The sequence below is a fragment of the Cervus canadensis genome, chromosome 21 (assembly GCF_019320065.1).
Source record: "Cervus canadensis isolate Bull #8, Minnesota chromosome 21, ASM1932006v1, whole genome shotgun sequence".
Lineage (NCBI taxonomy): Eukaryota > Metazoa > Chordata > Mammalia > Artiodactyla > Cervidae > Cervus > Cervus canadensis.
Window position 1 is genome coordinate 35,667,673 of NC_057406.1, and position 24,456 is coordinate 35,692,128.

General features: G+C 34.3%; 1 protein-coding gene across 1 annotated transcript in view; it reads right to left on the reverse strand.

The window, feature by feature from the left end:
- Positions 1–931: 931 nt before the first annotated feature.
- INTS13 (integrator complex subunit 13) overlaps positions 932–24,456 on the reverse strand; it is a 28,181-nt gene continuing 4,656 nt past the window's right edge. The window contains exons 4-17 of the mRNA XM_043441063.1: positions 19,080–19,282; positions 18,618–18,698; positions 16,997–17,087; positions 15,321–15,449; positions 13,509–13,593; positions 10,138–10,227; positions 9,838–9,927; positions 8,339–8,517; positions 7,236–7,406; positions 6,841–6,995; positions 6,293–6,523; positions 4,686–4,825; positions 2,061–2,196; positions 932–1,283 (exon numbers count right to left, since the gene is read on the reverse strand). Coding sequence (XP_043296998.1) covers positions 1,244–1,283; positions 2,061–2,196; positions 4,686–4,825; positions 6,293–6,523; positions 6,841–6,995; positions 7,236–7,406; positions 8,339–8,517; positions 9,838–9,927; positions 10,138–10,227; positions 13,509–13,593; positions 15,321–15,449; positions 16,997–17,087; positions 18,618–18,698; positions 19,080–19,282 — 1,821 coding nt within the window. The 3' untranslated portion in view covers positions 932–1,243. The remainder of the gene's footprint in view (positions 1,284–2,060; positions 2,197–4,685; positions 4,826–6,292; positions 6,524–6,840; positions 6,996–7,235; positions 7,407–8,338; positions 8,518–9,837; positions 9,928–10,137; positions 10,228–13,508; positions 13,594–15,320; positions 15,450–16,996; positions 17,088–18,617; positions 18,699–19,079; positions 19,283–24,456) is intronic.

Here is a 24,456-nt window from a genome sequence, read left to right on the forward strand (position 1 = left end):
TAGGTCTGGGCATGCTCTTGAGTGGTGTGTATCTAAACACAGTGGTAGGAATTAAGATGGCACTAGCTTAGGGGAGAGGGCAGATGCAACGGCTTAGAATCACACAGGAGTTGATAAAGGAGAACATCATAAACTTCACTGGATTGACAAGGGATCCTGGTGAACCCTTGTTTAAGCACGTGATTTTTTTTAAAATAGAAAATATTGAATTTCTATATTTAAACAAAGAGCTTTTCCTGTACTCTAATAGAAACTCAAAGAAAAATCACAAGTCTAGAATTGGCATTTAACAATGAAATAACATGTTTCTTGCAACATGTTATGAGCTTCCAAAAGCAGCACAGGAAGAAGACTCACCAAACATATACCATATAATGGTGACATTTCTGAGAGAGGAGGAGACCAAGATTCTATTCAGGGATTAAAATAAGCAACATAGTAACTTTTCTTTAAGTCTGCAGAAGCAATCTCCTTCATCCTTCTCTTTCAATATGAAAAGTTAATGAGTAAGTTTTTAGCAGAAAAAAAATTATATCATCATCCAATATGGGTAAATAAGTCTACAAAGCAATCTCCTTCATGCTTCTTTTTCAATATGAAAAGTTAATGAATATAAGTTTTTGGCAGAAAAAGAATAAATAACATCATCCAACATGTTAACATCCCCAAACTGAAAACTACCTGAAAACTCTGATTTTAAATGGGCAACACACACACACACACACACAAAATAATCTAAAATAAAATACAAAATAAGCAAACAAAAACAGTAGTTTTTGGAAAAGCACTGCATATGTTGCAGATTCATAGGCAATATTTTATATTAAATACTGTAAATAAAACACCCAAATTGTTAAAATTTCTTAAAAATTTCTCAAAATTGTCAGCCATTATATGAATATAATCTTTTACTTAAAAGAACACTCTGATATTTTGCAGTTTAGATATTTTAATAGTTTTATTTGGCAAAGAGAAGCCTAAGAATTTTTTAAAAAACATTTCCAGAGGGAACACCCTCTACCATAAAATAAATTTGTTTAATTTGGGAGGACAAATGTATATTTTTGACATATGTGCCAATTTTACAATTAATACAAAAAAGATAAAGTTAGTTGAAATATTTTAAAAATGTAAAAACCAGTCCAGGCAACATAGCTATACAATCTTGCTGTAAAAGTTCTTATATCAAATTCCATTCAAAATATCTATGCAGGATACTAAATTCAATTGCTCAAGTCACTCTTTACTGCCGGCTGGCTTTTCCATTTTCTGTTGTTTCCATTCTGAAAAATAGGAGGGGAAAAAAGTGCTGGTAAAATAAAATATTCATTAACTACCCATATTTTTTCTCCTTATCTAACTTTTAAATGAAATTAAAATCTAATATAGTCACAGAACAGAAGAATATAAGCACTTTAGAAAACGACTAACTTGAGGGTTCCCGATGGTTAAACTTCCTTGTTTTGCAAATGAGTGAAAACTGAGGGAGGCCCAGAGAGATCATGTGACTCCCAAGCTTTCATTTCAAAGGCCACTGGTTTTTTTCACTATACTGCTGAAAGTAAAACTAAAGGAAAAAATCTCTACCATTTAGACAAGAATTTATTTCCTTTTCTACTGAAGAAATTTCTTTATCAATACATTTTTAAGAGAATTTCTTCTAAAAAAGCAATTAAAATAACTTTAAATTATTTTATATTTATCTTAATCAATCTTCAATTATTTGTAGATTTTGGATTTATTCAATTAAACTCAGTATTCCTAATACTGTACTACTTACTAGGAAAACATTTTCTCCCTGTCATTCTATACAAGGGTCAGTGCTACACACTAAGTTTTCTTTATGATTTTCCCTCTATGATGTTTACTGAACATTCATGGTTACAATAAACAATATCAGGTCTTTTACAAGCACCAAAAATTTAAGAAAGTGATTTTTTTCCTCTTTTTAAGTAACATTATCAAAACTGCTGAACACAAAAAACAGGCAGTGTTTATTTTTTAAACTTATTATAATAAGGCAGTTAACAAAACGAATTTCTACAATAATTAATACAAACCCATTTTCCTCTTTAAGATGTTGATATAACTCAGCTCTGTTATTAACAGAGTTCAAACGTCCAGCAAACTCCTGATGCTTTCTGGAATTGGCAGTGTTGAGTCTATTACTCCATAATGATAATAAGGACACTGGCCCTGGTATAATATTTGAAAGAAGAGAAAGTAGAACAATTCATTACTTCAAAGTTTACAAATTTACCCCTAGTTCTTGTTCACTTTATATGAATTTAAGCAATATCATCTTCCCTTTATTCTAAAATTTGTATGTGTTTAGGGATCTCCAAGACCACCTACTAGAGTTCAGTGATTTGCTAGAAGGACTCAAGTAACTAAAATTAAAGTTACAGTCATAGCTAAGAATCACTACATCAGCACAGTAAGAACACACAGCCAGCCCAGTGTGGCAGAAAGACACATAGGCAAAGACTAGAGAAATCCATCTGCAGGCTTTCCATGTTCTCTCCTTCCCATGAGGTTCACACAGAGTGCATACTCCCTCCAGCAGCAAAAATGCAGCCATGTGTGTACAATATTTCTGTCAGAAAAGCACAGAAAATTAAGATTCAAGAGTTCAAAGTTTTTAAAGAGGCTGGGCATATATGCATTTTCTTCCTAACTACAACTACCAAAATCCCAGACTCCCAGAAGAGAAGCAGGTGTTTAATTCAGATGTAACTTCATCATTTGGGGAATGTTTCAAAAGCCATATTCCCAGATGTCAGCCAAGGGCCAAACAGGCAAGCAGGCTTTTCTAATGATGACAGCCTCAGGCCTGCTCTAGTTAACTCTTTTCTGTACAATATGAAGAGGCAAAAAACATTCCCTAACACCATATACAAAAATAAACTCAAAATGGATTAAAGACCTAAATGTAAGACCATTAACCATAAAACTCCTAGAGGGAAACACAGACAGAATACTCTTTGAAATAAATCATAGCAATGATTTTTTTCTGATCTGTCCCCTAAAGCAAAAGGAACAATAAACAAATGGAACCTAATTAAACTTAAAAGATTCTGCACAGCAAAGGAAACCATCAATAAAATAAAACGAAAACCTACTGAATGGGATATAATACTTGCAACTGACATGACCAATAAGGGGTTAATATCCAAAATATATAAACAGCTCTTACAACTCAACATCAAAAAAACAAACAACCCAATTTAAAAATGGGCAGAAGACCTGAATATGCATTTTTCCAAAGAGGAAATGCAGATGGCCAACAGGCACACGAAAAGATGTTCAATATCCTCAGTCATCAGGGAAAGGTAAATCAAAACCACAATAAGGTATCTCCTCACAACTGTCAGAATGGCAATCATCAAAAAGAACACAGATAATGTGAAAGGAGGTGAGGGAAGTCTTTCCTGAAAAAGTAGTTATCTGAGTTAAAATCTGAAATGATATTCATTAGTGAGAGGGAAGAGTAGACATTTGTGACAATAGTAATTCTAGGGCTTTATAAATTCCACCCTATGGACAAACCATCATTTAAGTCATTCTCTTACTAATACATGTTTCAGTTGCCTGCAACATTTTGTTACTACTAATAATTTTTAGAGTTGTATTTTCCAAACAATGTTGAAGCACTGTTTAGAATAAACCTAAATTAACTTCATCCTAATCAGCAGTGGCATATGAGTAACAGGATAATTTACCAGGAGACATTTATTTAAAGCCTATTATTTTCCAGGTACCCTGGCAAATGCCTGAAAGACAAATTTGATAAGATTGCTTCTAACTCTTAATTTCAAAGAAACTAGTGAACTGGAAAATATTAAGGTGTGTTACAATATATACTACAATAGTAGTACATAAAAAAACAAACAAACCTCCATAGGATGAGGTAACAATAACTGTAACCTAGCCAGCCTTGAGGTGTTTCTGTATTAGTAAGGGTGCAGTGGTTAAAAACCCAGTCCTTTGTCATACCATTTCCCATTTACCCTGAAAGAACTGAATTTAGTTTACCTTCAAGATAACTAAGGCCTACAATAAAAAGCTATGACCAACCTAGACAGCATATTTAAAAGCAAAGACATTACTTTGCTGCCAAAGGTCCGTCAAGTCAAAGCTATGGTTTCTCCAGTGGTCATGTAAGGATGTTAGAGTTGGACCATAAAGAAAGCTGAGCACCAAAGAATTGATGCTTTTGAACTATTGTGTTGGAGAAGACTCTTGAGAGTCCCTTGGGCTGCAAGGAGATCCAACCAGTCAGTCCTAAAGGAAATCAGTCCTGAATATTCACTGGAAGCACTGATGCTGAAGTTGAAACTCCAATCCTTGGGCCATCTGATGCGAAGAACTGACTCCTTAGAAAAGACCCTGATGAAAGGTTGAAGGCAGGAGGAGAAGGGAACGACAGAGAACGAGATGGTTGGATGGCATCACCAACTTGATGGACATGAGTTTAAGCAAGCTCTGGGAGTTGGTGATGGACAGGGAGGCCTGGTGTGCTGTAGTCCATGGGGTTGCAACGAGTCGGACACGACTGAGTAACTGAACTGAACTGAAGTGACATCAGGAGCCGTGAGCAGCTCTTCCTCACACAAAATATAGAGGAATCTACAACAGAACTAAATTGGAAAACTTTTTACACAATTACCACAGTTCTGCCTTACCTTTTGATTTTTCTACCGGTGGAGTTTCATCCATCTCAACAAGAGGCTTTTTATTTGGAGGTTCTGGGGAATCAGGTGAATCTTTTATAATCTCAGCTTCAGCCAGCTCTTCTTTCCCACGTTCTAAGATTCCTTTTAATCTTTCAGAGGGACAAATAATAAAAACTTACACATTAAAAAGAAACTTTACAAGTTTACATTCTTAGATCTAAACGGCTCAGTAATTAAACTAGACTTTGCAAATCAGCCTTATTAAGATATCTGCTCTCACAACATAAGTCTAGGAACAAATCAGAAGCTAACCCTCAGTCTACAATCAGGTAAGAGAACTTAATGAATATAAATACTTTTCCTTTTTCTTCATCATAGTGTCATTATTCAGTAATGTTGTTGGCTGTAAAATGGCGCTAAAATTGTAAAAAAGAAGGGGAGGGGGGAATTTAAGAAGGTAAAATGCAAAAGATCAGAAATAATGTGATCTTTCGAAAATAATCCACAATTTTAATTTTTCTAAAGATACGGACTACACACTATTTCAAATTAGAACTAAGATTAAGAAATCTACTAGAATTTGTTCCCACTAGTTTATGTACTGTGAAAATATATTTATGTTCCATAAGTTAGGAACTTAACTCCAAGCTTATCTTGAATTTCATGTACTTGAAGATCAATGGGATCGGAATGAGAATACTCTTCCCTACTCTTCTTAAAGCAAGACAATTTTGTGTCAGAAACTCAGCAGCCCTAAGGAAGAACTGAATTTCTAAGGCCAAAGAGAATAAAAGTGTTCTGCCTACACATGAATGAAATAATACACTTTTCAGTATTAGCTTCAAAATATTCACATGGGGAAAGTAGAGGGTGGTGATGGTGAGGGGAATGGATGTGGATATATATGAAATGAGGTCTGCTACAAATTGATTAACTATTGAAAGCAGATAATAGGTGACTGCTCTACTGCTGCATATGTCTGAAATTTTCCATGTAAGTTCTGCTTTTAACTATTGCCATTACGATAGTTACCTGGCTCTTTGCCTGATTTCTGGCAAGGAGGCAGAAGATGAATCCAACTAATATGTCATGATATTTTTAATTTATAAATGTTTATTATTTTTTGTTTTTTTCAAATTTAACCTGACAAATGAGGAAGGTTTCCAGAATAGGACTATGATCTTCTGTGCTTTCAAGTGTTTGTCCTATGCTTATTTTTATAGCAGCGTCTTTCACATTTTGTTATAAATTGTTCACTTACTTGGTCAATCTCTACAAACACTGTTCGTCCTTCCAGGGTAGGGATCTTATGCCAGTGTGCATAACACATAAAAGCAATTACTGATAACAAAAATCATGTATTATAATTTTCATAAGTTAATTAGGAAGAATTAAACACTACCTTTGCTGTTAAATAGCAAAAAAAGAAAAAAAAAAAACCTCTTTTAAGGCCAAGAAAGACCTTCCAGATTTGAAGAATAATAAAATAACAGCTATAAAGTCAATAAACACATTAAATACATTACTATAAATAAGGTCTGAATGTTCAAATGTGTTACATGTAGCATGTCATATGATAGAAGCCACCACGAACTATGTTAATATCAACAAATCACCTCTCAGAATCTTGCCAGGATTTCTCCTGTTCATAATCTTTCACTGCTTTCTCTGACTTGTCCTCTTTGTCCTCCCTCTTTCTTCCTCGTTTCTTTCGTTCTTCTTCTTCTGGGGGTTTGCTTCTACATGCCATTAGACATTCTAAGACTCTTTGATGTTTCTCCGAATTGTTGATATGGGCTCTGACAAGGGTTTCTAATTCATTCCACATGATACGGTACTGCTCATCTCTAAAGTAAAGATTTAAAAATAATGTCCTTACAAAATATTCTTTAAATAATATCCAAGTATCACTTGTTAATGATGAAGTTAAAAGAGATAATTAAACATGGGCTTCCTTTCTCTTCCAGTGGTGCAATTCTAACTGAGAATGTGTCTAATTCATCTATTTTATGTTTTTTATCATTTCACCTTAATCCTATGTATGTGTAGATACACACTCCCAAACACATAATTTACATGTGGAATAAGTTAGCAAAAAAAAAAACAAACAAACCAATAAGCATCAAGTAAATGTGATATATGAGAAAGAAAGAAAAAAACCTACCTTTTAGGGCCTTTTCCTCTTGTACCAACTGTGGAAATAGGTAGAGGATCGTTTTTTCTTTCCATATCAACTAAGTTGTATATTGTTTTTTGACAGTTTAACACATCTTCTTCTGTCAAAGACTCTTTCACAATAACACTGGCTAATGGAACTACCTGTAAGATTCGCAAAAAAAGGAGAGAAAAAGAAAATCTGTCATGAAAAACAAGTATCAAAGAATCTAGACAGAACTTGAATTGATTTTAAACATCACCATGGAGAGCTAATCTATTACTATCATTTCCATTTTCTATTGTTTAACTGTAACAAACTCATATAATTTTATTCTTTGCTTGATAAATGTTATCTATAAATGATATATCATTAATCCAAAAGAAAAACAATTTCACACTTACCGCTTGCATATTAAAAATGGTGGTTTGTGAAATAATCATAGGCCAGTAACGGGTGTGCTTTTCTAACTGATCTTTCGCTCGTTCCAAAGGGATCTCAAGACTTCCATCGATTTTATATCTGGGGTCTAGAAAAGGAGTTAATCTGTTTTCCCTCATAAATTCACCAAAATCCTAATGATAACCAAATAAGATAAAATTAGAAACTATTTTCTAGTGTTTCAGTGTGGATTACATGTAACAGTCTGTTCCCCTGATGTCTTCTGTCCTGTGATATACAACAAAGCATTTTCTCTAGCAGCCCACCCTCCACACACTAATTTTTTCCTTTCTTTTTGAACATGAAACCCAGCCTTTACTCAATGGAGATTAAGAAAGCCTCAAACATAAATACACTCATGGTTTCTTCCGCTTTTTAAAACCACTCATTTTTTCTTCACATCTATAATATATCTCTTTTCTATTATATGCAGATAAAAGAATAAGTTCATCACATTAAAATACCATTCTACTTAAAAATTATAACAACATCAAAATGTTAACTGTGTTTATCTTTAATGATGGAATTATAGGTAATTTACATTTAATTGTTCACATTCACATTTGTTATAACCACCTTAAAAAGTAGACAGTCATGAAATATCCAATATAATAGATGGGGAGGGAGTGAAAAATTCAAATCAGAACAATACAGTCTCTATCAAAAATAGACCCAATTGCCCTGTATGTACCTATCAATAACACAAATAGTGACAGTGTTATTTCAAAGTAGCAGAATCCAAACAGTCAAAGGTTTATGCTTGGCACTTAAGTTACTAGAAATTAAAATTCAGCCTAAGGTATTAGTTCAAATCAATTTCCATTCTTTCCTATAATTCCATCCTGTCAATGCTATTCATATACATCTCAGCATACACTGAATACATGGGGAAGATGACACAGTGATAAATAGCTCTTTTGATCAAGTACTGCAGGAAATTCACCTAATTAAAATCATAATAAAAATTCAACTTCTCTAAACTTCTGCTACAGGTCTTAGCATACAATAGGTCCTCTACATGTTCGCTGAATGATCAACTCAAAATTTATAGATATTAGAGTCTTACTGTAATCCGGTAGTCGGTAACTCTTCCTCCACATCCTTCACTAATTGAAGGTGGATCTTCTAGAATGGATCGAGAACTGCTAAGGACGTGCAAAAAAATCTCTCCTCCATGGCTACTAAGCATATGACTAATGACTTTGGAACCTGACTTTCGTGGTTGTTCCAATAAAACAGAACGGCCTGTCAAAAACAAGATTACTCTTATCAGTGATGGAATTCAAGTGGCTCTTAATTTTTCCCATAAGATTGACATCTCGATTTTTCATTTTACTTATTGCCCCTCACATTGTAACTAGCATTGCTAAGTCAGTCTATCTGCATATGAAGTTCTAAAACTTTGAATGCTAGCCTCAGCCTTCTCTTGGTTACTCCGAGCTTACACAGGTGTGTAGGACAGTTTTCCAGAATAAGTATAGTGGTCTCTGGTATGTTTGGTTTCCTTCAGTTACAAGTTCATATAAAAATTTTTTCCCGAATGTCAAGAAAAAGGTGGGACAACTCTTATATACTCCTCAGGTTATCAAAGCTACAAATCATTTTAGGGAGAAAGCAAGTCTTAATTCATTTCTACAATACCTCCTTATCAACATAGTTACTGTTACTACTTTCTATTTTACATGACCAAATGTTGTTTAATCTGGACTTTACCTAATCTGATAATCAAACTGTGTTTAATAGAACAATTGAATTAACTTTATGATAAAGGCAGAGTAACTACAGTGTTTCCAAAACCTAGTTATTGTAAGAATCACCAAAGGAGTCACTGGAATTTAGATTTAGCAAATGGAATTCAATAATTTGCCTTAAAAAAAATTTTTTTTTAACTCAAGGAAACCACAGATTTAAAGTTATATCTCTAAGAATCACATCATATATTACTGAAAATAGAATGTTTATTTATGATAAAGGAATAGTAAAGAGAAATAAGTCCATTTATATTTTATAATTTAAAATTCAATAGGCCAAGATAATCTATCTATATCATTCTATCTTCCAAAAAAATCAACTTAAGACTCTAAATGTCAATTTTTTAAAATAAAAATACCAAAAAATACACTAAATAAATTTACTTAGATACAACAGTCTGAAAGACATAAAGTCAACTTATTCTTAAACATTAGTAAAACTGTTAAAGGGTATTTATAATTATACAATTTTAAAACAGCTTTGGGCTTCCCTCATAGCTCAGTTGGTAAAGAATCTGCCTGCAATGCAAGAGACCTGGGTTCGATTCCTGGGTCGGGAAGATCCCCTGGAGAAGGAAATGGCAACCCACTCCAATATTCTTGCCTGGAGAATCCCATGGACAGAGGAGCCTGGCAGGCTATGGTACATGGGGTCCTAAGAGCTGGACAAGACTTAGCTACCGAAACCAACAAAACCAGCTTTGGAAAATAAAATGGTTATAGACTATACTTAAGCTTTTCCAGAATTCACATTTTCACATATTCGAATGATTCACTTGTAATGATCTCAGTAAAAACAAATAAAGAAAGTTACCATTTAGAAGAAAATTAGTAAGGCAGGAGGAAGGTCTACTATTTACATCTACAGGTGAAATTCGGTAAGCGCCAGTGCAATAGTGTAATTCTGAAATAGAAGAAAATACTGATTTGAAAGAATATAAAGAAATATTTCTACAATTAAATGAGAAAAACAAGCAAAAACAAAAACTTGTTCTTTGAGCCCCTGAAATAATGAAAAACAAAAATTCAAGAAGAAACAAATGAACCCTACCTAATACTTAATAAGAACCTTTTGATTTATTCTTTTCACTTTTAATTATTTTTAGGTACCTACCAATGTTATTTGTCCTTGGTGTGCACCACTTTAATGTTATTGTTTCTTTAAATGAGCCTTCTCTACTGCTGCCACTCAAATGGTTATCACCTTTAAAAATAATTTAGAGAAATATTAAGATTATTAAACAGATCACAAACTTCAAGTGTGTGCCAAGATTTCTGAAAGAGTTTAAGCTTTGTAAGAGAAATAAGTGTGGGAGAACATCTTTTTTATTAAGCCTCTTAGAAAAACACCAAATATCCAGAGTTTTGTTATTAGTTATTATTAAAATAGGTACTTTATTTTCCTCCAAATTTGTTATTAATAATTTAAATCATTTTATTCACTACACTGAAAATCAACGGCACAATTTTTTACATTTCAAGAATCTACAACTGTTTCCCTCTGACACCATTAAATGATAACATAATGTGGTTATGTAACTAAACCTTCAGGAATCTAAAATACATAATTCATTGTTCTGAATCCCAAAAAATTTACTAGAGAAAAAATAAAATGAGGAGTCTATAAGTTAAATATATGAGATATAAAGTGAACACTTTTTGCTTTAATGGAGTTGAGTAAACAGATGTTAAAATAATGACAACCAAGTCTTAAACTCCTCAAAGTCATCCAAGAGGGTTGGAATCAACTTCTCCTCAACTCCTGTTAAGTTCATATTTTGACCTCTTCCCACAAACAATAAATGTTCTTAACAACATCTAGAATGGTAAATCTTTTCCAGAAGGTTTTCAACATTTTTAGCCAAGCTCAATCAGAGGAATCACTATCAAAGGCAATTATAGTAAGGCTTCTGAAGGGCTTCCCATATGGCTCAAGTGGTAAAGAATTCACCTGCCAGTGTAGCAGAGGCAGGCAGGAAATGTGGGTTTGATCCCTGTGTCGGAAAGATCCCCTGGAGGAGGAAATGACAACCCACTCCAGTATTATTGCCTGGAAAAATCCCACGGACAGATGAGCCTTGTGGGCTACAGTCCATGTGGTTGAAAAGTCAACCACGATTGAGTGACTAAACACAAGGCTTGAAAGTCAAAATTCCTCCTTCATCCACGTGCTGCAGAATGGATGTTGTGTTAGCGGGCATGAAAACATTAACCTCACTGTATGTCTCCATCAGAGCTCTTGAGAGATCAGATGTACTGTGCAAGGAGCAGTAACGTTTTAAAAGAAACCCTTTTCTCTGAGTAGTAGGTTTCAACAGTGGGCTTAAAATCAGTAGAGCCTGTTGTTACTGAGAATCAGTAAACCATGGTGTTAACCAATGTGCTATTATCCGGGCTTTGTTGTTACACTGATACAGCACAGGTGGAGTAGACTTAGCATAATTCCTAAGGGCCCTAGGATTTTCAGAATGGTAAATAAGCATTGCCTTAAAGTCACCAGTTCCATTAGCCCCTAATAAAAATGTCTGCCTTTCCTCTGAAGCTTTGAAGTCAGACACTGACTTCTCTCTAGCCATGAGAGTCCTAGATGGCATTTTCTTCCAATGGAAGGCTGTCTAATCTACACTGAAAATCTGTTGTTTAGTGTAGTCAACTTCAGTGATTATTGAGCTCGATCTTCTGAATAACTTGCTACAGCTTCTACATCCGTAGTTGCTGCTTCACCTTGCATTTGTATGTTATAGAGTTTCTTTGCTTGAATCTCATGAACCAGCCTCTGCTAGCTGCAAACTTTTTTCTGTTATCTTCTTCATCTCTTTCAGCCTTCACAGAATTGAAGAGAGTGAAGGCTTTGCTCTGGATCAGGCTTTGGCTTTAGGGAATATTGTGACTAGTCTAATCTTCTATCTAGACCACTGTAACCTTCTCCATGTCAGCAATAAGGCTGTTTCATTTTCTTATCATTTCTCTGTTCACTGAAGTAGCGCTTTTAATTTTCCTTTAAGAACTTTTCCTTTGCATTCACAACTTGGCTAACTGTTTGGCACAAGAGGCCTCACTTTCAGCCTATTTTGGCTTTCAACACGCCTTCCTCACTAAGGTTAATCATTTTGAGCTTTTGATTTAAAGTGAGACATGTCCAGGTAATGAAAATTAAAACAAAAATAAACAAATGGGACATAATTAAACTCAAAAGCTTTTTCACAGCAAAGGAAATCATAAACAAAATGAAATGATGACCCACAGAATGGGAAAAAATATTTGAAAATGATGTGATAGACAAGGGATTAGTCTCCAAAATTTATAAACAGCTCATGCAGCTGAATATAAAGAAAAAAAATCCAATCAAAAAATGGGCAAAAGACCTAAAGAGACATTTCTCCAAAGACGATATACACATGGCCAAGAGGCACATGAAAAGATGCTCAATATTGTTAATTATTAGAGAAATGCAAATCAAAACTACAATGAGGTATCAGAATGGCCATAATCAAAAAAATCTGCAAACAATAAATGTTGGTGAGGTTGAGAAGAAAAGGGAACCCTCTTACACTGTTGATAAGAATGCAAATTAACACAGACATTATGGAGAACAGTACCCAGGTTCTTTAAAACACTAAAAATAGAGCTACCATATGATCCAGCAAGCCCACTCTTGGGCATATACCTAGAGAAAACTAATTCGGAAAGATACATGCAACCCAATTTTCACTGCAGCACTGTTTATAACAGTCAAGACACAGAAGAACCTAAATGTCCAGTGAAGATGAATGGATAAAGAAGGTATGGTACATACATACCAAGCAGTATTACTCGGCCATTAAAAAAATGAAATAACACATTTGCAGCAACATGGATGGACCTGGAGATTATCTAATCTAATAATATCAGTATTTTTGTGTCTCAAGGAACAGGGCAGCCCAAGAAGAGGGAAAGAGACAGGGAACAGACAGTTTGTGGAGCAGTCAGAACATACACGACATTTATGGGTAAGTTCTCGGTCTTATATAGGTACAGTTTGTGGTGACCCAAAACAATTACAATAGCAACATCAAAGATCATCAATCACAGGTCACCATAACAAATATAGTGATGATGAAAAAGCTTGAAATATTGTGAGAATCACCAAAATGTGACACAGAGACATGAAGTGAGCAAGTGCTATTAAAAAATGACACCAATAGATTTGTTCAACCCCTGTTACCACAAACATTCAATTTGTTTAAAAAAATAAAAAAGCTACATCTGCTAAAGCAAAGCATGATAAAACAAGGTATACCTGTATTTGTCCCATTAGCCTCATCTTTCCCAAAGTATATTCAATAGAACACTAGGTTCCATGGCCATTAATGGGTGACACTGTCAGATAAGTTTGCAAAGAGATGAACTAAAGTCATCAGGTTACTCAAGAACTTCTCAAAGCTGTTAGTACATTTTCCTATGTTAGATCTTATAAAATAATACTTTTCAAAGTCTCTTACTTACCACTTTTCAGGAAATCGACATGTGCATCTTTGTGATGAAGCAGTTCCACATCATAATTGGCAGATGTGTTAGCATGTTGTTCTTCCTTAAAGCAAAATTTAAAATAACTTGGCTTTGATTTTAAAATAATGAAATAATTAATTATTCATTTTGCTTAAAGTGAGATCAAATATACTCAACAGTAATTAGCTATAATAATGGGACAATGTGCTCAGTAATTAATCTATTTAAAGATGCAATAATTTTCCAATTCAATACAAACTATATAAAAAAATTACTGGCTACATTTCAGCAATAAAGTAATGGTTTTTATGTCAGAATTAACGTAGATGAGTAATCTAGAAATTGAGAAATTTTTTTTACTCTGAATGCATTGTCCTGCCAATACTTTTTTATACACAAATATGACATAACTCAAATAGTTTGCTAATTGTACAACAGTTGTTTAAAGGAGGAAATAGCATCTTTAAATTCCTATAGTAAATTAAACAAGCACCAACTATATAAAATAGCAAATACAGACCAATAAACAAGTTGAGCAACTTGTTTTCACTACACAGTAAATAGAAACTTTAGTATTATCTATTTACAAGAAAGAGACAGATTGAGGAGTCACACCAGTAACACATAAATACGGTCAAATTTAAAAAGTAATGTATCTATCACCCTCAGAGGATTTTGCTTACAACTCATGAAATTATATAAAGTACATCTATTATGCTATTTTACTTCTTAATTGCTTCCTCACCCAAACTGATCTATTAAGGCTATAATTTCCACTGAAGAGCCAGCCACTGGTATAAGGAAGGAATTAATAATGAAAAGATTACATTTCTCACACAAATTAGTTTTTATAATATGCAAAAAATACAACTGGACTTATAAGAAATGAATTTAAATGTTTAGAAATAGTGGCTACTTTATGTTTGTAGACATAAACAATACAATTAAGCTTAACTCCACTCGGTAAAATTTAATGTGAAGCTTTCTATAGGCCAGGCATCGTACTAATCTTAGACAACCAGGCAATATAATGAAAACGCTGCTGTTGTTTAGTCACTAAGCTGTGTCTGACTCTTTTGTGACCCCATAGACTGTAGTGCTCCAGGCTCCTCTGTCCATGGGATTTCCCAGGCAAGAATACTGGAGTGGGTTGTCATTTCCTTCTCCAGGGGATCCTCCCAACCCAGGGATTGAACCCACATCTGCACTGGCAGGCAAAATCTTGACCACTGAGTCATCAGGGAAGCCCATAATGAAAATGACAAGTTAGTAATAGATTCCTAAGAAAATCCTCCAGTAAAATCATAAGACTCATATGGTAGTTTTTCAACTAGAAAAATAAACTTGTTTAAAATTATAAACTTTTTTCCCCTAGTTATTAGACCTATCAGTTACAAACACCTTTATACTGGGTAGGGAAGAACAAAAATAAGGAAACAGAAGAGCTACTAGAACACACGAAGTGAGTTAAATCTAATAACAACTGTCAGGAAAAGAATCACAGAAAAAGTAATCATTTCAGATGAAAATTATATTTTGATGAAAATAATGAGAACAAAATTAAAAACAAAAAAGCTGATATAGAAGGTTCAAATTAGGAAAAAAATACTGCATTTTGTTCTGTGATCCTTTCATGTTGCTTTTCATTATTTACTAACCTGGTCAAAGACACTGAATGTGGGCTAGCAAAACAGAAAATATGATATGGGGAGAAAGAATTAAGGTTCATTAAAATAAATAATACATATCAAGCAAATACTTAAAAAGCAAAGCAGAGTTTTCAAAGTAGCAAGAAAAAGAACTGCCTACCTTCATTGGAATATTAGTAATAGTAGTTGAAGCCAAGTCGAAATGCTGCTGGACTAAAATATTTAATTTGGTAGCAAGATGCCGTCCTGCACGAACACTATGAACTTCACTGGTTAAAACGGGGGACAACTATAGAGAAGTATGGAAAAAAAATAACCCACGAAACATTAATACATTGTAACTTAGGGCTAAATATTTTACTTCAACCCATAAAAATTAAGTACTTTTAAACTTTTGAGATAGGGAACAAAAGATCCATAAGTTAATCATAATCATTACCTTAGTAATACATTTTTATTCATTCATTCAGTCAACAGATAGGTAAGGAGAACTTACTATATTGATTGCCAGAAATTGTGAGTTATTGGAGGATACAGCAGTGAACAGGTACAATCTCTATCCTCTTGAAACTCAGAGTAGAATAATCTTTGATTTAAATATATATTTTAATTTATTACAAGTTTTACTTCTATTTATCTATATGCAAAATTGATTTGAGGTGATCCACAGAAATACTGTAGAATAATTAATTTTGTGAAGAAGACAAACCTCTGCAGATAACACTACTCATTACAAAGAATGAAAATCACTACAAATGTCATATTTTGTCACCAATAAATGTAATAAGGCAGCCAAAAGTTACTTATAACAAGGTAACATTTTATTTGTTCCAGGGTAATATTTATTGTAAGTAAATTGTTTACTTATCATAAAGTAAAGCCAATGTACTGTCATGTTATCAAGAGTCACAAAAAAGCTAGCAAAAAAATGGGTTTACACTGGAAATCACCTAAAACACAATGACAGAGATAACCTAAAAAAACCAATCAGTTATAAAAAAAAAATTCATTAATACTTCAGATGTTTATAATAATGCTAAATAAAAAAAACAGAAATAAGACCATATACATTTAATATCATTATATAAACACATATATTCTGTATTGCTAAACACAGACCACTGATATGGTCTATGCTATGTGAATCCACTTAATAATCCACAGACTCATCTTTTCCTTTAAAATTGTGACAATTTGAAAAGTAAAACTAAGGTTGGAAATTAGTCTTTTCCCTTTTGGATATGTAAAATTAATTTCTTTGCTATAGGAGTATATTTTGACTAAAGAGTGTATTTTTCTTCTAATGAGGGGGGAAAAAAAGGTTTTCCATAATAAGAAGTCATTAAAGCAATTTGGTTCAGATAATAGAGTCTGACTGCAATGTGGGAGACCCGGGTTCAATCCCTGGGTCAGGAAGATCCCCTGGAGAAGGAAATGGCAACACACTCCAGTATTCTCGCCTACAAAAACCCCATGGATGGAGGAGCCTGGCAGGCTACAGTCCATGGGGTTACAAAGAGTCAGACACAACTGAGCGACACACACACACGCACATACACACACATTGTAATTGAAATTTGAGGAACAATAAAAACTGTGTGTGGTTTGATAATAAAATTATTTGAAATAAATATCAAGAGGCAAGCAAAACAGAAAATACTTTCAAAATCTACAATTATAACATAAAGAACCAATCCAGGTATTTTGCCATACAGGTAGATTTCAAAACTAAATTTTCTTAGCAGAAAATGTTCACAATCTGATCATTCTTATGCTAAACCTTGTATTTATCATTAATAACTAACAATGATGTCTTCTTCCATGACCTCTACTTACCTCTTTCTTAGGACGATCAGATACAAGGCTGTCTTCACCAACTGGGTAGGTGTGGATCAAGACTAGCTCACATTTCTGAATCTGCATGAGACTTAAAGAAAAACTTTTCACTTAAAAGATAAGAACACATACTATAGAAAGAAATCAGGCAGATAAACCACAAAACATTTAATGTACTAAAGCAGTGTATAAATCAGATTAGTTCAGTTAACATAAAAGCTAAATACTCAGAAAGACTGTATAATTGCTATCCTTCTACGAACATTTAATGAATAATTTTTATGAATTTAATTCAAATGCAAAAATGATCATTTTCTGTGTGTTTGAAGGATACAATAAAGGAAAAATTCTTACATTCTGGTATAGTTTTCAAAAGATAACTGCCACAGAGAAAAATGAATATATTGTGTATTAATTTCCCTTTTACTAGTATTTAAATGGCAACTCTCTCCACTATTCTTGCCTTGAAAATTCCATATTCCAAGGAGCTTGACAGGCTACAGTACATAGAGTTGGCCGGAACTGAGAGCATACACATACATAATAGCGTTTTTAAGGACAAATCAGGCAACTATGTTACCTATAATTGGTTATTTCCAAGAATACAGGATTTGTAATACTAAAAAGTTACCCCAACTTTTCATCTGTTTCTTTCCCCTCCATTTTATTTTTTAAATTGAGGTGCAGCTGATGTACAATAATAAAAGTTGCAGGTTTACAACACAGTGATTCACAATTTTTAAAAATTATACTCCATTTATAGTTACTACAAAATATTGGCTATATTGCCCGTGTTGTACAATATATCCTTGTAGCTTAGTTATTTATATACAGTAGTTTGTACCTCTTAATCCTTACCCCTAACTTGCCCCTCCACCTTTCCCTCTTTCCACTGCTAACTACTAGTTTGTTCTCTGTATCTGTGAGCCAACTTTTTATTTTAAAATTTCCAAACCTACAGAAAAATTAAAAGAAAGGAACTATTCAATGAACACCCATATATCCTTAACCTATATTCACTGTTGTTACATTCATTTTCACTATAAGTGACTAAATAGATGTACACTGTTTCTTTTTTTTACTAAGTCATTTAAGAGTAAGCTGCAGAGGCAATGATACTTCACTACTACATATCTCAGCATGCTTCCTTCTCCTAGTGAGAATAATCCTACTTGTTAACAATAATAGCAGTACTCCACCTAGAAATTTAATAGTAGCTCAATCTAACATATATTCCACACAACAATTGTCCCAAACATGTCTTCAGTAGCTTTTTTCTTTTTAAAAAATTCATACAATGTAATTAGCGGTAATGTTTTGATTTGGTATTTTACAGATTTGTAAGAGCATGAGATCTAGCCATTAAAAATATGCATTATAAATTTATTTATTATGTTATCCTTCTGCTTACCTTTCCTGTGAGCAAAAAGTAAAATTTTAAAGTGAAAGGGAAAATGGGACAAGAAGCTGCTGATCAAACACACGTTTCCACTAATTTGTAGAGCCAGTAGAGAATTCAAGGGAATGCTACCAATTACTAATTAAGTTACTGGAATAATTATAATGAAATAAACAGGACTATAAAAATGGAATATTTATTCCATTTATGGATTTTACTCACTGATCTGAATTTGCAGCAAGTTTGTTATGCTCATGAATTGTTTCTTGGACACAATCCTCAAGCATTCGCACATGACTATCACTATGGGATAAAAAAGATATAACCAAATTAAATAAACAATAAGAGAAAAAAATTAAACACTATTCAGCTGTGATATCATGTTACAGGCACTTTAATTACTGCAATAAGGATTGTCTGTAGCATGCTCATTCATAATACCAAACAACCAACTGAATGAAAACCTAGTGAGGGAAAAAAGTCAAACTGACCTACATGATAACAATTTAAACAGTTTCACTGATGTGAACTGGATATTTTAGAACTGGGAACACAGCTTTGATATTAGAAAGGCCACATGTGATATGCTTAAATGCTAACATGTTGCCTCTACTTTTTTAAAATAAAAACTACAATAGGACATGAAAACTTCCTCAGTAAGAATTACTGTGATTAATGTCTCACCTTTTTGCATTAGTAATGCAAATTATTCGTCCTCTATTTCCAACACGTTCTGCATTCTCCATTAGCAGAGTACGAGCCTCATGTTGGTATTCAGTAATTTTACAGAGGGTTTCCACTGCTGCAACGAGACCATGCAGAATACTGCAGCATTCTGGATCTGCCCGTGGATTAGGAGGCCCAACAGCAGCTAATGCTGCCATCAGCTAAGTAAAAGGGGAAACAATTATGTTGACGAGAATAAGCACAAGTTAGACAAAGGCATCCCAAGAAATGGAAACTATAGACCAATGTATGTTATCAATATGGACACAAGTGTCTTCAACAACATACTAGCAAACTGAACCCAGCAACAGTTCAAAAGAATTATATACCATGACCAAGTGGGACTTATCCCAGGAATGCAAAGTTGATTTAACATCCAAAAATTAATTAATGCAAATGCTATCAATAGAATTTTTTTTAAATCACATGATCAGCTCCAGAAAAAGCATTTGACAAAAATCCAAAATCCTTTCATGGGTTGAGAGAGGATTAAATGAGCCAAGGTAAAAAAATAAAATAAAATCTTTTCATGATAAAAACAGTTAACAAACTAGAAACAGAAGGGAACTTTCTCAAGCAGATAAAAGGCATCTATGAAAAACCTATACATAATATTATGCTTAATGGATGCATCCCCTCTAAGATTAGAAACAGAAGGATATCCACTCTTACCATTTCTATTCAACACTATACTAGAGGTTCTCTCTGGGGCAATTAGGAAGGAAAAAGATGTAAAAGGAATTAAGATTGGAAAGGAAGAAGTAAAACTATCTTTATGTTGCAGATGACATAACCGTGCATGTAGAAAATTCTAAGGAATCCATTAGAAATTTTCTAAAAATAATAAAACTCAGCAAGATTGCAAGTACATGATCAAAAGACAAAACCAACTGCACTGCTATGCACTTGCAAAGAAAAATTCAAAAGTGAAATTAAGAAAATAATTCCATTTACTATAGCACCAAAAAGAATAAAATGCTTAGGAATAAATTTAACAAAGGAAATGCAAATTTTATACTCCAAGAACTATGAAATATTGTTGAAATAAATTAAAGATCTAAATGAATAGAAAACACCCTATGTTCGTGAATTGGAAGATTTACTATTGTTAAGATGACAATACTACCCAAACTGAATTAGGATTAAACGTATGCCCTGTCAGAATTCCAGCTGACTTTTCTAGAAAGTGATAAGCAGACTTGAAAGTTCATATGGAACTGCAAGGATCCAGAATAGCTAAAACAATCTTTAAAAGAAAGAGTGAAGACTTTGTTCTATGTATGCATAAAGATACATTAGAAGGTCCAGTTAAAAAGTAACAGTGATGGGGATAAACAGTGATGTGCCCGTAAACCAGTTCTCTTAACAAAAAAAAATTCCTAATTTGTAGTGTTTGCCAGTATCTATGGTTAAAAACTCCCATGATAGCTTACTTCAATCTTTCACTGAGTGCAAAGGTGAGCTGGGATTCACACACTCAGCTCTCTCAAGCTGGTATAAGCAGGCTCTAGTATACCGCTAACTGGAGCAGGAGACAAGTGGGAAATTCTTCAAGGCCTAGCTTTTATTTACACACACATGTATGTACATATGTACACAGGCCAATATATATGCAAATTTTATTTTTAAACTATATAGGTATTACCTATTCACAAACAATAATCAAAAAAGAAAAAATAATGTGTCCATATCACTATAAAAGTTCCTGGTTCATAGGAGAAACTGCTTTTTAGGAGAGGGGTGCTGTGGTCATGGGAAAGCAGCAGAAAGAAAGTTTAACTTCTGGTGTCAGATAAATATGGGCTTAAATTCTGGCTCTGCCTTTTAATACTGTGTGATCCTGGTCAATCTCTCCTAGTCCTTTAACCTAATCTGAAAGTGAAACCAATAGAACCTGCCCCACATTAGTATGATACTTGTAGACTTCACTTAAATTTAGCTAACAAAAACAAGACTCTTGAAATTTGACAAATTTTTTAGTAAGATCTACCATGTAGAGAGAGGACAGCATTATGAGATGTAAGAGAAGCAGCCCTGGATCTAAGCATGTAAGTCAAACTACCTCTGGCCCCTTGGCCTTCAGTTCCTTCACCAGCACCAAGAAAGAGCCAAAGCAAAAAATGTCTACAATCCTTCTAGCCTAAACATTCTTCAATCAATCTACTTCAACTGTTTCTCATGATTATTCAAAATAACTAGAGAAAGGTGTGACATGGATAACTAAAGCTAAACATAAAATGTGTCAACATGGAGATAATGATACATAATTTATACAAAATGTCAATTACTTTGTATCATCCTAAACATCAATGCTTTGCTATATGGTTGCATTCACAACTAGTTTCCCTTCAGTTCATAATCTAAAAGTAACTCTTGTGATATAGTATGATATAATATTTCTTCACCTTCAGAAAGCAGAAGGAAGTAGTACAATAATTCTCATATTATCAGTATATCTACCATTATCAAATGCATACCTTTTACTGCACTGCAGAGGTGCAGTAAGGGAAATCTATAGAAATTTGTACTTATTTTTATTCACATACAACTAGAGAAGCCTCAGGCTTCTTTCACAGTACCTCTTGAAAGAACAAAACAGAACACATGCTATTTCTTAGATTGTATAGGGGGAATGAATGGAATCTTTAATATTTTTTTCAAGCAATGAAAGAATAAAGATCATTCTGGAGTGATATAAATGCAAAGACAAGCCAAAAAACAGCCCTCCTACCCACCAGCCACCTTCAGTGAGTTACCTCAAAAGAAAAGAAGATTAGAAATGTTTATATATTGCTAATCACAACATTTTAAGACCTAACACTGTGATAAACACATTTTCTTATAAGTATTCAATTTAAAAGCCCCATTTGGATGGGATTATTTCCATTAACGGCTTCCCTGGTGGCTCAGCTGATAAAGAATCTGCCTGCAATGTGGGAGACCTGGGTTTGATCCTTGTGTTTGGAAGATCTCCTGGAGAAGGGAATAGCCACCCACTCCTGGGAGAGTATTCTGGCCTAGAGAATTCCATGGACTATATAGTCCATGGGGTTGCAAAGAGTCGGACACGACTGAGCAATTTTCATTAAAGGATATCCATTAACAGAGAATTTTTAACATGAAATAGTTCAAAATAATGTATTAAAATATTTCACTAATGCTTGTCTCTCCTGGTCACATTCATCAGTGAAGAACTTTGTAGACTGAAGTCTGCTATCCAACTAAACAACAGCAAAGAATGCAACCTACCACAAACTCAGTATCTTAGACACATGTTTAAAAAGCATAAACTTGATGTATTGAGCATGGGTTTATTTCCGCTTCCTCCTAAAACCCCACTACAAGTGTAGTAAAGGAATTTAATTGTAAAAAGCAAGCACCAAAGGCCAGGGGGCAGGCAGGGGAACCCCAATAAACTCACAGAGATGAAGAGAATGGAGATGCAGACAAGAGAATAAGCAAGAGATGTCAGCAAGAATGTATGAAACTGGATGGAGGACCGGTAACTGACTTAGCAACACTGAATCAGCTGAATCTAAGAGCCTACAGGGGAAAAAGCAAGATGACAGGCCTTTCAGAATCTAGGAGAAGTTCAGGAACTGTGAATGAGGTGAAGTCAGTATAAGGTACAACCTGACTCCCACACTTACACCCTACCCATGCAAGTGACCACCTCTCCTCAGACACAGAATCACACCCCTTGGAGGAACTGAACCAGGAAGCTACTAAACAGGGATTTCACCAAGCGCAGCAGAAGGTAAGGGTAAGGCACTACACCAGGGCTGCCCTAAAGAATTCTCTGTGATGATGGAAATATTCTATATCTGTGCTATACAGTAGCCACTATCCACGTGTAGCTTATTTGAGCATCTGAAACATGGTTAGTACTACAGAGAAACTGAACTTTTTAACTGCATTTAATTTTGTTCAGTCACTAAGTCATGTCTGACTGTTTGCGACTCCATGACCTGCAGCCCACCAGGCTCCTCTCCTTCACTATCTCCCTGAGTTTGCTCAAATCCACGTCCACTGAGTCAGTGATGACATCCAACCATCTCATCCTCTGTCACCCTCTCCTCCTTTTGCCCTCAGTTTTTCCCAGGATCAAGGTTTTTTCCAGTTAATTTAATTTTAAATAGTAGCTATTTAACAGCTAATAGTAGCTACATATGGCTAGTACATTGGACAGCACAATGCTAGACCAAAACCAGAAAGATTGAGTGAAGTTCAATACTTCACCTACCCTCTCCCCTGGTTCCCAGAAGGCTGATAACCAGGTTTACGGCACAGAGGTAGAAGAGTGAAGGTCTTCCCTGGAGACCCTGAGTGGTCCCAGAGAGGTGACTGGTCCATTCTGACATCCAGAGGTCTCCTGGGGAGAACAACTGGATAACTATGACAAACATCAGTCAGCAATACCTCCTTCATAACATGCAGACCTTCTCACCTGCTGTTCAGTGCCTTCTTTTAAACAAGATTGCATACCCAAGTATCAGCAGGCATTTAAGAAAAGCCTCAACATGAAAAGAACACTGAAAACACGAAGAGATCAAAAGAAAACATCCAATAAATCACTAGTACCTGCAGGTTAAAAGATTACACCCATAAAACAAGAAAAGAAAAAGGACAAACATGTACACAATTAAAGCATAATAAAAGTTCTTGGAAATTAAAGATATGATCAAATAAGAAGTTCCATATCCGGGTTTACAGGAGATAGGGAAAAGGCTCAGAAAGAACAAGGAGGACCAATGAGAAAAAGAATAAGGGAATTAATTCAGGAAGTCCAATTTCCCACTCATAGGGATTCCAGAAAGATGCAGAACACAAAGACAAGAACATTATCAAAGAAACAGTACAGGGAAATTTCCCTGGAAGAATATAAACCCTAGCTCAATGAATGACAAAAGACCAACACTAGGGCAAATAACTGAGAAATTTCAGAACATAGAGGAGGAAAGAAAATATTCTAAAACATTACAAAGAAATATTTCCATTTTACAAAGGAAAAAATATTTTACTTGTCAATAAGACTGGAAGCTACATAACAGTAGAGTAAGGCCCTCAGAATTCTGAAGAAAACAATATTTCCAAACTTAAATTTTTATACCTCTAGTACAAATAAACTGTAAGGTAAATTACAGAAATTCTGGAGGGTATATCCTCCCAAAACAAGAGATGACACACACACACACACAAAAAAAAAAAGAGGAAAAAAACTGGGAACTGAAAGGCAGGGAGCGAGGAGGATCACAGCAGGGCAACAGGCCTAGAACGCAACCAGTTCAAACTGCTGCCCAAGACTGAGTTCCAGGAAGTTTTTCAAGGGGAAAAA